At 45.6% G+C, this 13647-nt stretch overlaps 1 protein-coding gene across 1 annotated transcript; it reads left to right on the forward strand.

Moving 5' to 3' along the window:
• The first annotated feature begins 19 nt into the window (after positions 1 to 19).
• LOC135371160 (transcription elongation factor SPT4-A-like) lies at positions 20 to 10406 on the forward strand. Its single transcript, XM_064605216.1, has 4 exons — positions 20 to 150; positions 344 to 450; positions 4019 to 4074; positions 10215 to 10406. The coding sequence occupies exons 1-4, from the start codon at positions 73 to 75 to the stop codon at positions 10331 to 10333; spliced, it is 360 nt and encodes a 119-aa protein (XP_064461286.1). The 5' UTR covers positions 20 to 72; the 3' UTR covers positions 10334 to 10406.
• Positions 10407 to 13647: the final 3241 nt, after the last annotated feature.

Genomic DNA, 13647 nt, shown 5'->3' on the forward strand with positions numbered 1-13647 from the left:
AAGTTGGCTTTGGAGTTGGATACCGGAGTTGATCGGAGATCAGCCGAAGCCGAAGTTAACCGCGTCGGTATCATGATGGGTGCTTCAATGGAAAGCATTCCAAAAGATTTAAGGAATCTTAGGGCTTGCCTTCTGTGTTCCCTCATCAAAGTAAGTGCCGTTATTTTATGAAGTAACAGTTGGCGCAGTATAACAGTCTCACGGTTTACTTGTTTGATTCAGGGTACAGTGTAGCCCCTAGAAATGTCCACCGGGGCAGTGCTTTATGTTGCATGTTGCATGTAGATGTTTGTTACACGTACTTTCATAGAGTGAAAAGACATTAAATGACTTTATGTTTCAGACATTTGAACAGTTCGAATTTGATGGATGTGATAACTGTGACGAATATCTCCACATGAAGAACAACAGAGACATGGTATACGACTGCACTAGTTCAAATTTCGATGGGTGAGTAAAACATTTGAACTCAGACGTGTTTACTAAAAAGGCAGGGCAAAATATGCTGTGGTGTGAACCATCACACATTTTCCGAGCGTTCCCTGTACTGGAGCCGATTTCTTTGAAGTTGAACCAATGCATGGTTGACATTTGCAGCCGAAGAAGGTTTCTTGCCAACCTCTGGGTGTTTTGCCTCACAGAGAAGGCTACTTGTAGCTTTGTTGCAAACCAGTGACCTATTTAGGACTAATGAGGTTGAAATTATGGGGCTTGTAGGTCGGGAGGTGAAAAATGCATCAGTTTTAATCCTGCCAACACAGGTCTGAGTCTAGGTGTTTGATGTGCCTGCTGCTTCATAGAACCAAAACAGAGACTGGTATGGGGTGAGGTTAGGCCAAGAATTTACACAAGACATGCAAACCGAGGTATGGGAGAAATGTTAATCTCTGATTTATGCATAAATTCAGGCTTCAGTGTTTGAGACGTCACCATGCCATTCGCATTCACACACGCCTAATCCCTCAATATCAGGGCAGACTCCGCTGGGGTGCTTTAGTGAATATGATAAGTCCCACAAGGGTACCCTGAGAGTAGGGATTTCCGCTGTCTCTACAGTGGAGAAAATTTAGTCACAGCCAGGGATTTCCCTGCAACCCCCCCCCCCCCCCCTGAAATTTCTGAGATTGCCACAGCTTGGTTACCAATACATGTATCCATAAACATACCCCCCCCCCCATCCCTTTATTTTATTGTTATTATTATTATTTTTTCAATAAACATATCCCCCCCGCTTCCGATGTCTATTTCTGGGGAAATTACTGGTCACAGCTCCACTCTGTGGAGATGGTGGAGGAGTCAACTGTAGACGCAGGCCGATTCGCATTTACCCTACGAGATGGCGCGTCCTGTCGAGGGCTTCGTGCGGGCATGTTTCATCTTTAGAATGCTTAAAAGACGCAAAATTCTACAATTTTGGTAGACGCCCGGTTTGTTCAAAAAACGTGAATCCTGCCGTGACAAAACAAATAAGAAATCAATCGCGGAAGTGCCACTTTTTAGGAGTTGTACCAAAAGAGAGCGAATTCAAAATGCGCGCCGCCACATTTCGCTGACGCCGCGCCGTCCCGTGGTTGGAGCAGTAATTATGCGCGACAGGCCGTGAGATCGTGGACGGACCATCGACTCTTTCACATATTTTGTCAAGAATAGCCGAGTACGTTAATAAATTACGCCAGTACGATTCTCTTGTTCTGCATACCGTTGGGAATTCTAATCACTGGGACACGCTTGCCAAGAATAACATGTTGATTTTTTGTTTTTCGAACAGGACGTTTCATGTTGCGCGATGACATGTTGAGGTGCATTTGTGTTTTACGCTCAGACTAGGAATGTATCAAAATGGTGATCGAATGGTAGAGCTATGTCATAAATGACACTATTCACCCAGGTGAATTCACTGGTGAATTGAGTGGAATGAGATTGTCAGGACTGAGCCTGAGCTGGAGTGCATGAAAATCTGTGCAAGCTGAATATAACACAGAGACATCCTCACATGGACATCTCACGTGGGCCCCGCCAATTATTTCTATGTTGTTATATTATTATCTATATTGCCCAAACGAAATGTTATATAGAAATTCAGTATGTTGTTTGATGATACATGCTGAAGAGGGCTGGCAGCCGACAGCACGATGAAACGATATTTCATGTGCCAACTCAGTAATTCTCGGAAACAATAGTGTTCGTGGAAAGGCTCCGAAAAGATGTGTTAGCGAAATGTACCGTCAGCTCGCTTTCTTAACTGTCGCTGTCGTCTCCTTCGTAAAAGTTCCAGAAGGAAGAACAGAGCCAACGTCACCTACAGGTTTAGTCTAGCAACCATTCCTATCGCATCTAAAAAGAGAAGGAAAGTTTTATCCAAACTTTGCAAACTGACAGCTATTTGTCTTAGATTTTGTTGACCCCCCCCCCCTTTTTTTTTGTAAGCGTTACGGCCGTGTAAGAAAATAAAAAAAGCAAGCAAAATCTCACCCTGTGCATTTTCAGTGGCCGGGCGCCGGCTTATCTCACTCAAAAGCCGTCATTCCTTCTTGTGTATGTTTCATTTTCATATCACCATACACGGGTGGCGCAACATGCAGAAGGTGATTAGCACATAACGTCAGCGTGCCGCTTTGTTGTAAGCAGCGTCACCTGTATCTTGTGATGTAAACGTGAAGCAGACAAAAAGGAGAAGAAGAAGAAAAATAAAGAGAAGAAATTGCGGCTTTTGAGTGCGATAGACCACTGAAAATGCATGTGGTGAAATTTTGCTTAATTTCGATTCTATTTTTCTACAAGACCGTAACGCTTGCAAAAAAAGAAAAAGAGAATCGAATAAAACTCAAGACAAATGGCTATCAGTCTGCAAAGTTTGGGGCAAGATGAATCGTATTGTGTACTGATTGCGAGGCTAACCCTGTAGATAAACAAACAGATAGGTCATTAAGAGTCCGCCAATCACAACCGTGCCTTCGGCGTGACGTCATCCCGTCCACGTGTATAAGGGGTGCGAATGGTTGTCGTAACTAAACCTCGGGCACCTGCCACTCGAGCGCTAGCCCGTACAAGGGTTAAGGCCGGCCCGCATGGTGCGTGTTTCTGTGAATATCGCGCTGCGTAAAACTCTGCATGGCCACGCACCGTCAAACCGCATGGGGCGCAAATCCCGCTGCTGCGTGCACAGAGGGTTTGCCGTATGTGCTTTACAAAGTGTTGGCAACACTCTCTTCTCCTCCCTGTTCCGTCCTGAAATGGCTGTTTTTGTGTGCGTTCCTTCGTAATTGATTTGCGATTGGTAGAATGGTCACTCACGACCGAAAGTCGTTGTACTTGGAGATGTCCTTCTGCAGCTTTTTCGTAAGAGCGGCTATTGCTAAAAAGGAAGTAGGATGCTGGACCGGAACCAGAAGTGCCTCGCTGCGCCGTGATTGGTTGCTATGGGCGCCTGTGAACTGACTGCTGCGTGAAATATCAAACATGCTCTGATGCAGTGAATCACGCGCTACGAGCAGCTGCGACGTACAAAATTTCGCGCTGGGTGTGAAAACTGGGCTTTTACGCAAGAAAAACGCACCATGCGGACCGGCCTTTGTCTCACAGTAAAGTTGTGGTTGTTGTTGTTGTTGCAATGCCGGCCTTTAATCTACTCTATTTGATCTTGCGTGCTTACGATCTCTTATAAAAGCCCCTTCCATGCATGCATTCCCCATCTTCGGCTTGCACCGCACTCAGATGAACCGAGCTTCCAGATGGAATCCCCCCATTTGGTTCCATAATGAGAGGATCCTGAGCGTGGGCGACAAAAGGACGGACGTTGCAGCTCATTTGAGCTCCATGTGTGGTCCGCCCACGCTCTGTTCCCCCCCCCCCCCCCTCCGATCATGGGGCTTATCCACCAGCTTGCCCGCGTCTGTGCCATATTAAGATCTAGCACTAACGATTGTGGTCTAGACTTTGGTGTAATCCATTTTGTGTGTAGGTGTTGTAGTCGTCCATTTTCTGTTGTTCCGGTATTGATCGGTTTCTATGTTTACAGCATGATAGCGCTAATGAGCCCGGAAGACAGCTGGGTGGCTAAATGGCAACGCATTAGTGAGTATCCCATTCCGGTATTCGGGTCAAGGGGGACTGCGTGGGGTGAGGGTCGAAGTGAAGAGAAGACAGCAACTTTGTTAAATATGAACTTAAACTTTGTTTTTAAAAAATGCAACGAATATCAACGAAAGATATAGGCATCAAAGATGAAAGTTAATTAAAAAGGTTAGCCAGCTGTAGGACTCGAATGTATGTATTGTATGTACGTATTGTATTGTATGTATTTGCCCTTTCAATGTGTTCCAGCCTCAGAACATCCAATTGCCTCATATAGGCCTCGTCGAGACAAACCAATTTCGTACTGTTCAACTTAAGAACCCTCGAATTGGGGCATAGGCATAGTAGGCATAGTTTTTAATTTCAATCACTTTATTTATTTTATTTTTTCTTGAAGTTTGCTCGTTCTTTCTGAACTCGTCACTTTCCGAGGTACATTTGATGAGCCCAACTGAGTGGTAGTATGTCTCGTTCGTATATCACTGTCATTCCCGCGATATGTACGTGCTTTATTTGTTTTGATTACGAGTGATTACGTGGATGACAACCTGATGCTTCTCACCTTGTGATTGTCCAAAACTCAACACGTGACTTCGCCCGCTAATGTTTAGAAGGACAAACGCGAAATGATGCGGTAGAACTGTGAAAAATCGAAATATATGTGCTCTTGTATATACTACGCATTTTTTTTGCCTCGACAACGCCATGCCGATTCTGTTTCGTGCATCCATTCACAGCGGAATTATATAACTCGAACGAGGCGATGTCCGGCAGCAACAACCGAACTGGGCGCATCGAAGAATATAAATGAGGAAACTCGCAAGCCACTATGATATTCCTGGTTCCCATAGGACATCCTATGGGAAAACCGAACGACCGATTGCTCCCAGTTTATGGCCGACGTCGCATCTTATCGAAACATTAGTGACCGTCGTTGAGTGTTACATAACGCTGCAATTACCCGTGTCTTCGCTCGCAACGACGACAATGCATGTCCACGTACACTCTAAGGAAAAAAAAAAAAAGGAAAAGAGAGAGTAATTGTACTCCTTTTGGGGACTAAATGCATTGCAACAAGAAATAGTCCCTTTCGGGAGTAAATGCACGGGAGCGAATGAACGTCACAGAGTGGAGACTGCATTTCACGCTCTGTTCTAAGAGCCACGGGTACGTAATTCGTGTGCATGCATGAAAATACTTTGAATCAAACCGTCAACAGTGATATATCGAGTGACATAAAATCTCGCGACATACATATAGGGCACAATTTGCGAAGAAAGAAGCGGTAACTGTTTCCTATATACTCTGTGTGGGTGGAAAACTGTGAAGTTGGCTGAATTATACCAGCCTTATGCCGTCAAATTGACCAAGAGCACATATTTACGTAGACTGTTGCATTCGGAAGACCATTTGTGAAGTTCAGTGCCAATTTGCAGTCCTGAGGGAGTAAATGTCGGGGTTGGGGGACTAAAATGGGGAGTAATTGCAGTGTAGGGGACTGGAAGCTGCAATTACTCTCCATTTTACTGCTGTTTTTCTTTCAGTGATATAATGGACGTTTGGCATATGGGATTCGAAGATCGTCCTCGCATGCAGTCCCAAGTGTATAGTTCATCTATAGTTCATGCATAGCTCGTGTATAGTTCATGACCTCCGCTTTTCTCTGTATAAGCACGCTTCCCTGAAGCCCGCCTCGTCGAATTTTCCTGACAGGGACCTTTACTAAACTTTTCGACCGAATGCATCGTGATAACATAACGGGCGACGACATCCTTCTGCGTGTACAAACAGACCCTGGGGGAGCCTCCCTTCGCGATAAAAGTATTAAAAAACGAGCATCAAATTTCCTCAATATTTGACGGCGAAAAAAAAAAAAGAAAAACATTAGAAAGAAACAGCGGGTACGCGCGGACAACGGACAGACGAAATTTTTGATGGATATAAAAGCCGGAATAAAGGGGACCAGGGAAGAAAAAAATAAAGTGAAATAAGGGCGGTGGCCATTTTTCTTTTCCTTTTTTTTTACCGCTCCGGACGGGCGGCACAAAAGTATTTTCGGGGCGAAAAACCGGACAAAAATCGAAAATCCGACACATCCGTGCCAGGAGGTAAATATACGGGATAGAGCGAGAGAGAGAGTACGTATAGTTAAATAAAAATAATGGCAAAGAAAAAGATGTTCAAGAACCGTTATACGGTTCCCCCCCCCCTCCTTTCCCCCAGGAACTCCACGGCCTTTTCTTTTATGCGGGAGAGATTTTTCTGAGAATTGAATGTAAAAAAATAAAATACGTAAGAGGGGAGGGGACCAGATGTTAGACACCGGCCGGTCTGACGTTTTCTCCTCTATTCTGTGTCGGTGGAGCAGATTTTTGAATCTAAAAACTTTCGCTTTTATGCCCCTCCCTCGTACAATGGGCTCATAAGAAAGATGGGAGGGGGAGCACGATCGTAAATGTTGGCGCAGTTTAAAATCGCCAACAATTCGGCCACAGAATCTGGCATTTTATAGCAATGTCCACCGTGTGCTTTCACTTCTTCGCCTTCTCTCCGTAAATGGAACGTTATTAGTCTGTTCCCTGCCCACAAATTGACCGGTGCATCTCAGGTGCTATAAACGAGAGAAAGGACTTTTTTTTCCCGTAACTTCTCGGAATAGTAACCTTTTTTTTTTTTTTTAATGTGTATGTGTGCTTGAATGCGGCGCGCGCGCCGTCGAGCTCTTGTGCGAACAAAGGCTCCGGACGGGCTAAACGCCGGACGCTCACCTTTTTGGCGTAACGAACGTGCCTGTTTTATGACGTCCGGAGTTAGGGATTCGCTAGGTGACGTTGCTGTGAAAAGAACCAGAAAAGTTACGGTCCTGGCATATCACCTTTTTTTGCTTTTCTTCTTCGGCATATAGATGTGACCTTCATTTCATTTCCCCCCTCCTCCTCTTGTCGATTCCACGAATTCTGTCTAGAAGTTTATGTACGTCGGGCCGTAAATTTTGCTATCTCCTGTGTGTGTGTGTGTATGGAAACCGATACAATGCACGTCTCTGGCTGCGTTGATGTAAAGCCGGCATCCGCGCAGTTCACGTAGAGGATGGACCGTTCGTTATGCTCTTTTCACGCTGACGGACTCTTTAAAGTTATGGAGGAAGTCTTTCTGACGGCTCTGGGGACCGTCATTTCTTCTTTTTCTTTTTTTGTCGTTAATCACCCGTAGCTGCTACAGTTACGCGCTTAGGTGTCGGGCCAGCTCGAAATTTGAACTATCACCGTCTCGATCTGTTTCCATACCGATTGCTGGCGAAGCTGTAGAACGTTCGAAACATGACAGTTGTCCCACACTACAAAGCGAGTAAAAAAGAAACAAAGCATCAATTGGGGAACAGTTACAGCTTCTGGTTCCCTGATATAGCAGTTGCCACTCATTTTAGTCCCTTGACCGTGAAAGTTACTCCCTAACAATGCAAATAGTCTCCCCGTGCATTTGGTTCCGAAATGATTGCGGCAAATGCAAAAGGACAAAAACGACTAAAGTTACTCTATTTTTTTTTAGAGAGAGAGAGGGAGAGAGTGTGTAGGCCCTAGGCCCCTTGAGGCTTGTGTTGTGTTTGTCTGTTTAAGGTGTTCGAGCCTCCGAACATTTAATTTCCATCATGTTTTCTAGAACGTGTCTCCGTCTTGTGCGTGTGTACAGGACGAAGGTGACAAGGTGATATCTGTGTGCAATCGCTTCTCATGCAGCACAGGATACAAGAAAAATGCGGTGTCCGCTCATTTCATCGACGCCATTTCATCGAACGCCGTTTCATCGACGCCTCACCAAGGTTAGGTCAGGAGAGCCTTACGTATTTCACACGTTGCTGCAAGAAAAAGCGGCGGCCACCGATTCGATGAAACGGCGTTCGATGAAATGTCACGGAACCAAAATGCCTCTCCGAATGGTTGCACCGGACATCCATTAAAGTAATTAACAATAACTTTTAGATTTCGCGTTTGGTACTGCCTCACTTGGCGTTTTAGAAGTATTTCAAACCATGATCAGAATGAATCACTTTCGCCCATCTCTGCACGTAACGATAAGTCATCATGGTTGTCCTTTTTGTCAGCAGTCGTGTCGCTTTCATATCACTTTGAACGCAGTTATATTCCCACGTACGAGGAGCCCCCCTTCCAGAGAGAGCTCTATATTAATACAAATGTCGAAAGTCTACGATTCTCTCTCTCTCTCTCTTTTTTTTTTTTTTATACGCATGCACGTAAGCTTTAAGACGTCAGACGTCTGGAAAGTTATAATAACAACGTCCAAAAAAAGGCGTCTATCGTATGCGCGAAAAAAGCAAAGTCTTCGAAACGACCTTGCCTCGCCCGCCGATTGGTGTTGTATAAGCAGGTTACATGAATGGGATATAAAACGCGGCGTATTGTCACCACAGCAGCATGCTTACCCCCCGCGAGGGGGCAGTAGGTCAGTGTAATAGGGCAGCCAGTGCACGCAGAGCTGACGGCGCATTGGGATCCTCACTGCTGACCTTGGTCGGTAGCTTTCACTATCGCTCACAAGGTCGTCCCGACGAAGCGTGGGATAGTTTACTATATATGTGGTGCACTCTCCGCGCTTCTTGCCCATTTGTTCGATTTGGGCGTTCGCGTGGGATTCGCCCTGTGCTGCCTTTCGAAACCACCGCAAATGAAGAGAAGACATCTCGTATTGCACATTCTTTGTCCACCGGACAGTTGGGTTGTGTGATCAATACTTTTTAGTCTCGTTTCTCTTCCGGAGAGCGGTGTGTGGAGAGATGACAGACTTTTTGTACCGCGTACGCAATCGCATCGCGAAGATTCCGGGACATTTCATCAAACGCCGTCCCATCGAAGCCCATTTCGTCAAAAAATGGACGTTTCATCGAACGCCGTTTCAGCGAATCGCTTTTTCTTGCGGCAACGTGTGAAATACGTAAAAGGCTCTCCTGACCTAGCCTTGGTCATTCTGGGCGGTCCCCTTCGATGAAATGGGCGGTCCCCTTCGATGAAATGGGCGGACACCATTCGGGACATTTAATCGAACGCCGTTTCATCGAATCGCTCTTTCTTGCGGCCGAAACATTTATTTGTTACAAATGCATCGGAGTTACCTCTTCAAAACTGACTCGAGCAGGTTTCCCCTGCTTGCAAAGAAAATGCCATTGGTTACTATCATGAAGCAGGTTCTCCGTCCATGGACCTATCCGCTGAGATTACGACAGTAATGTAAAGGTACTATGCTATCAGCCAGATAGGGAGAATGTGCAACTAAATGAAAGCGAGATATGCAAAGAGGGTTGACCTGATGCAACTGAAGTGTTTTTGGAAGGGTGCCGACAATTGCTCACCGTCGAAGCGCTGAAGCCGAACAATAATAGACCGCTCAACTCTCAACAACCCTACCGTGTTTAATATATGGCTATCCAATTTTAGATCGTTTCTAACAATGATTTACAATGATATAATGATTACCAATGATTATTGAAAACAAGTATTTATAATAATCGACATTCTTCAATAGCTTACATCATAGTCCTGGATCTATTGAATGAATCTATCCAGTCTGGCAATAGATAGTTTGATAAGAACTACTTGTCATCTACCATTCTAGGCACACTAAGTTATGTTATCAGCACCGCTCATTTTTTGTTTCGACTATCCTACACTAGATCGTAGCAGTGGTCAGGAACACCGTTATCCCATGTTCAATCAAGTCGGCAATAGATTGTCAGATATCAAAGTTATTGAGCAGAAACACGAACATTTTCTGCTTACTAAGCACCCTGAAATGTATTTGCATGCTTTGTACAAGCCGCATGGTGAAGTGTTGAGTGAAGCGGCATTCGATGAAACGGCGTTCGATGAAATGGGCGGACACCGCTCTGCCTATAAAGTGAACAGAACAAAATGCATGGAAAGTCACCATGCCCCGCTGAATGATGACATTGTCTCTTCCATTTTACCAAGATATATTAAAGCTAAGAGTTCGTAACAGATACGTAAAGTTTAGGTAGTATCCGCTTGCATTTGTTTTCGTCACATTGCGTGGAATAACTGAGCTAAAAAAGAATCCACATGATGTGTAGCTATCTACTGATCTATACACGTTGTATTCGTTTTCAGGCCGCAAGGCGAGAGGGGTGTACGCCATCTCGGTATCCGGTCGCCTCCCCCCACCGACAGTTCGTGAACTCAAGAGCCGAGGGATTGCTTACAAGTGCAGAGATACGAGCACCTCTTGAACGCATCATGCGCATAAAATGTTCTACCATATTGTCACAGTTGTATATCTCTAAATACATTTTACTCAGCAGCCATCTGTCATTTGTGCTTGCGTTGGTGTGACTCTGGAAGGGCAGCGGACGTACCTTTGCTGGGGACCAGCGCAGTTCACAGACTGTCTCGTTAACTGCCGCCTTGAAAATGAATGTCCTCTGGATAATTGGACGTGGAAGACCGGCCTGTCTTTCGGCAACATCCTTGGGGCTAAACAGTTTTACGTAACGAGATGTTAGGCCATCGCTATCAGGCAGGACGACCTGTCATTTGGCCTGCTAGGGATCAACGTTCGGTTTCGGTTCCTGATCGAATCGGTCCAAGGGGATCACATGACTACTATAGACGCCCATGGATGTAGAACTAAGGAACAACAGGGTAGGAAGTTTGCCATATACAGCGACAGCTGGCCTTGACTGATTGATTGATTTGAGTGATTGATAAAACTTCCGCAACACGTTATAGCTAGGGTTTGTGGTTTTCGGCATTTCCCGAAACCCCCCCCCCCCCCCCCCCGAATGATTTTTTTTTTTTTCAAATTCGGAATATTCTGAAAAAATCCGAATATGCAGTACCATGTCAGCTGCCATCCTTTGAATGGGAAAGGGACATTCCCATTGGAATGACATACTTGTGGACCGCATTAGAGAGTTCTAGTGCATATCGTAGGCTATCGCCTTTGCGTACGTAAGGGATAGCGTTGATGGTTCCGCACACGCGCAAAACAGAAAGAGAGCTTCGCGCATTGCGCAGAACCATCATGCTATCCCTTACGTACGCTCAGGCGATAGCGTACAATGCGGACGGTTCCCTTGTTTCGTTGTGCTTCAGCGCTTATAGAAGGATGACCGGGCTGTGAGGTCTGTTATCGCAAGGGAATGTTCGGAATTCCCAAAACTGTTCCAAAAGCCGATCACACCCTTTTAGTTCGACTTTTTACTCTTTGAACCCTTCTGGCTACACACCTCCAACAACGACTTAGACTCACCCTTGTTTCCATTTCTGAGGCCCGTTAAAACATGGTCAGGCCAGCAAGACATTCGTGTGGAATTGAATAGATGCCCGCATTCGGGCCGGAATATAGCTGCCGAAAGAATCCGATTTTTACTGAACCATATAAATGCCTATATACACCCCCGAATTAGCTTGAAAAAAAAAAAGCTGAAAACCACAAACTCTAATTATAGCCCTGGATCCCGAGTCATCACTACATCAACCTGTCCTGCATGTTACCTGCACTATAAAAAAGGGAGCAACTTGGGAGTAATTACAGCTTCTATAGTTCCCTAGATTACAATTACAATGGTACTCCCCATTTTGGTCCCCGGACGCTGAAATTTGTTGCCCACCACTGCAAATAGTCTCTAATAGTCCCTTTTTGGGCATTTAGTCCCGGAAGGGACTAATGATTATGACAGTTCGGATCTAGTTCCCAAAAGGACTAAACTCCTCTTTCTTCCCCCTTAGAGTGTGTATTGCGTGTGTCATCGTATCCGATTAAACTTCCTTTCGTAAGCGTAGTAAGCGTAATACTCAAGAAAACATAGTGCGCTATCACACCCACTACCGATTTAACCCACACAGCTTGCGATGCGTGTCAGTGGAGAAATGGCCCACGATCCCATTTTTGCCGCTCGCACCCACACCCACAACACATTTGTCATCTGCACCAGGTGACTAAAAACATCTCGAATCGAGGCCTGCGACAAAAAGGGGGAAACTTCAACCGGTCGGAAAGTGAAAGGACGGACCAACCAGGTCAACTCTTTTGGCGAGCGCACTCGGGAGAGCGGCTGCAGAAACGGAAATTGATTCACCCGGCGTCCGACAAAAAATTATTTACGACGTCTTGTCGCTGTGTCTACAGGGCGGACACGAATGCGAACACAAAGGATTTTCCACAGACGAGAGGAGAAAGTGGACGTAAACAACGTCTGGGGGTACTCCGCACGACCCAGACGGTGACCCCTTCGCTGTTGATCTTGAAACCCAGGTGAGTTTCCTCCTCCTCCTCCTCCTCTTCTTCGCTCTCGAGCGGTGGGGAAGGGGTGCCATATTTTATGCGCAGCTCCGACCGAATGACCACCACAAAGACGGGGTAAATGGGTGGCCGATTTCTGGAGGAAGGCATATATATGCTAACATCCAGGAAGCAATGGGGTGCAGTGTACAGCTTGATGAAACGAGGGGAATCGAGTGATAAGTTCTCTTTTGGACGGAGTTTGGACAGGAAGCAAACGGACAATGGCTCTGTCCAGACGAGACTGGGGTAGAGTTACAACAAAAGGAAGGGGGTCGAGCGGAAGGGGTCGGAGACGGCAAACAACCATGGGTGACTTCGGCGTTGCCCCGCAGAAGAAAGCGGGTGAGACGTGGGGGGTGACCAGGCGGGGGGGGGGGAGCAAAGCAGTGTGGGAAAGGAGCTTTCGCTTTCGTTCCACGTCCGCCACAAAAAGCCCGCGATGTTCCACTACCTGTCAAGGAGAGAAACCGTCACAGATGGACCCGCGAGGGATTGGGTGACGTGCGCTAGATAATCGGATGACGTGACAACCGACTCCGCGTGTTCGCCTTGGTTCTTGGTCGCGGTGGAGAAAATGATATCTGCATACTACACCAGTCTGTTCTCTTTGGCTTTAAAGTGAAAGAGCGACCATCGGCCATGTCTCTCGTCCTTCTTCGAGACGAGTCTAAAGTAACCGAACAACTACACGGATAATATAGACCGTTTTGAAAGTCTATATAGCGCATGTAAGCTCTAGGTAAAATTGACCTTTGAGCCAGTGATGGGCAAAGTACCTCAATATTATACTTGAGGTAAAGTACCAAGTACTTAGCACCTGTTGTACTTTAAGTACAGTACAAGGTACCATACTACAAATGTACTTCAAGTAAAGTACGGAGTCCTTTGTAAAGTACTCATCAAGCACATTACAAATTTAGATCGTGTCGCTGAACTTTTCAACACCTGGTTAGTGATTAAACGTGAGTTAATTAGTTAACTAGTTAGAAAACATGTATAGTTTACAGCTGACTCATTAATATGAACCGAAACAAATGATTTTACGACCAAGTTTTACGTTTGTATTGCCAATTGGGTGCTTGTGTACTTGAAAGGAAAGTACCGAAGAAAAATACAGTATGAAGTACACGAACTGAAATGTACTGTTGTAAATTGAGTGCAAGTACTGAGAAATGGACTGAAAGTAGTACTTGGTACTTCCAAGTACTTCCCATCACTGCTTTGGGCTTGTTGGTAAGGCACTACCGCGAACACGAC

The sequence above is a fragment of the Ornithodoros turicata genome, chromosome 10 (genome assembly GCF_037126465.1).
Source record: "Ornithodoros turicata isolate Travis chromosome 10, ASM3712646v1, whole genome shotgun sequence".
NCBI classification, from domain to species: Eukaryota; Metazoa; Arthropoda; class Arachnida; order Ixodida; family Argasidae; genus Ornithodoros; species Ornithodoros turicata.

What these genes read in the sequence shown, in the direction of transcription:
- LOC135371160 (XM_064605216.1), top strand. Translation starts at nt 73, where the DNA reads ATGATGGGTGCTTCAATGGAAAGCATTCCAAAAGATTTAAGGAATCTT. An exon ending in ACTAGTTCAAATTTCGATGG is followed by an intron (nt 451 to 4,018) that starts GTGAGTAAAACA and finishes CTATGTTTACAG; the next exon opens with CATGATAGCGCTAATGAGCC. An exon ending in GGCTAAATGGCAACGCATTA is followed by an intron (nt 4,075 to 10,214) that starts GTGAGTATCCCA and finishes ATTCGTTTTCAG; the next exon opens with GCCGCAAGGCGAGAGGGGTG.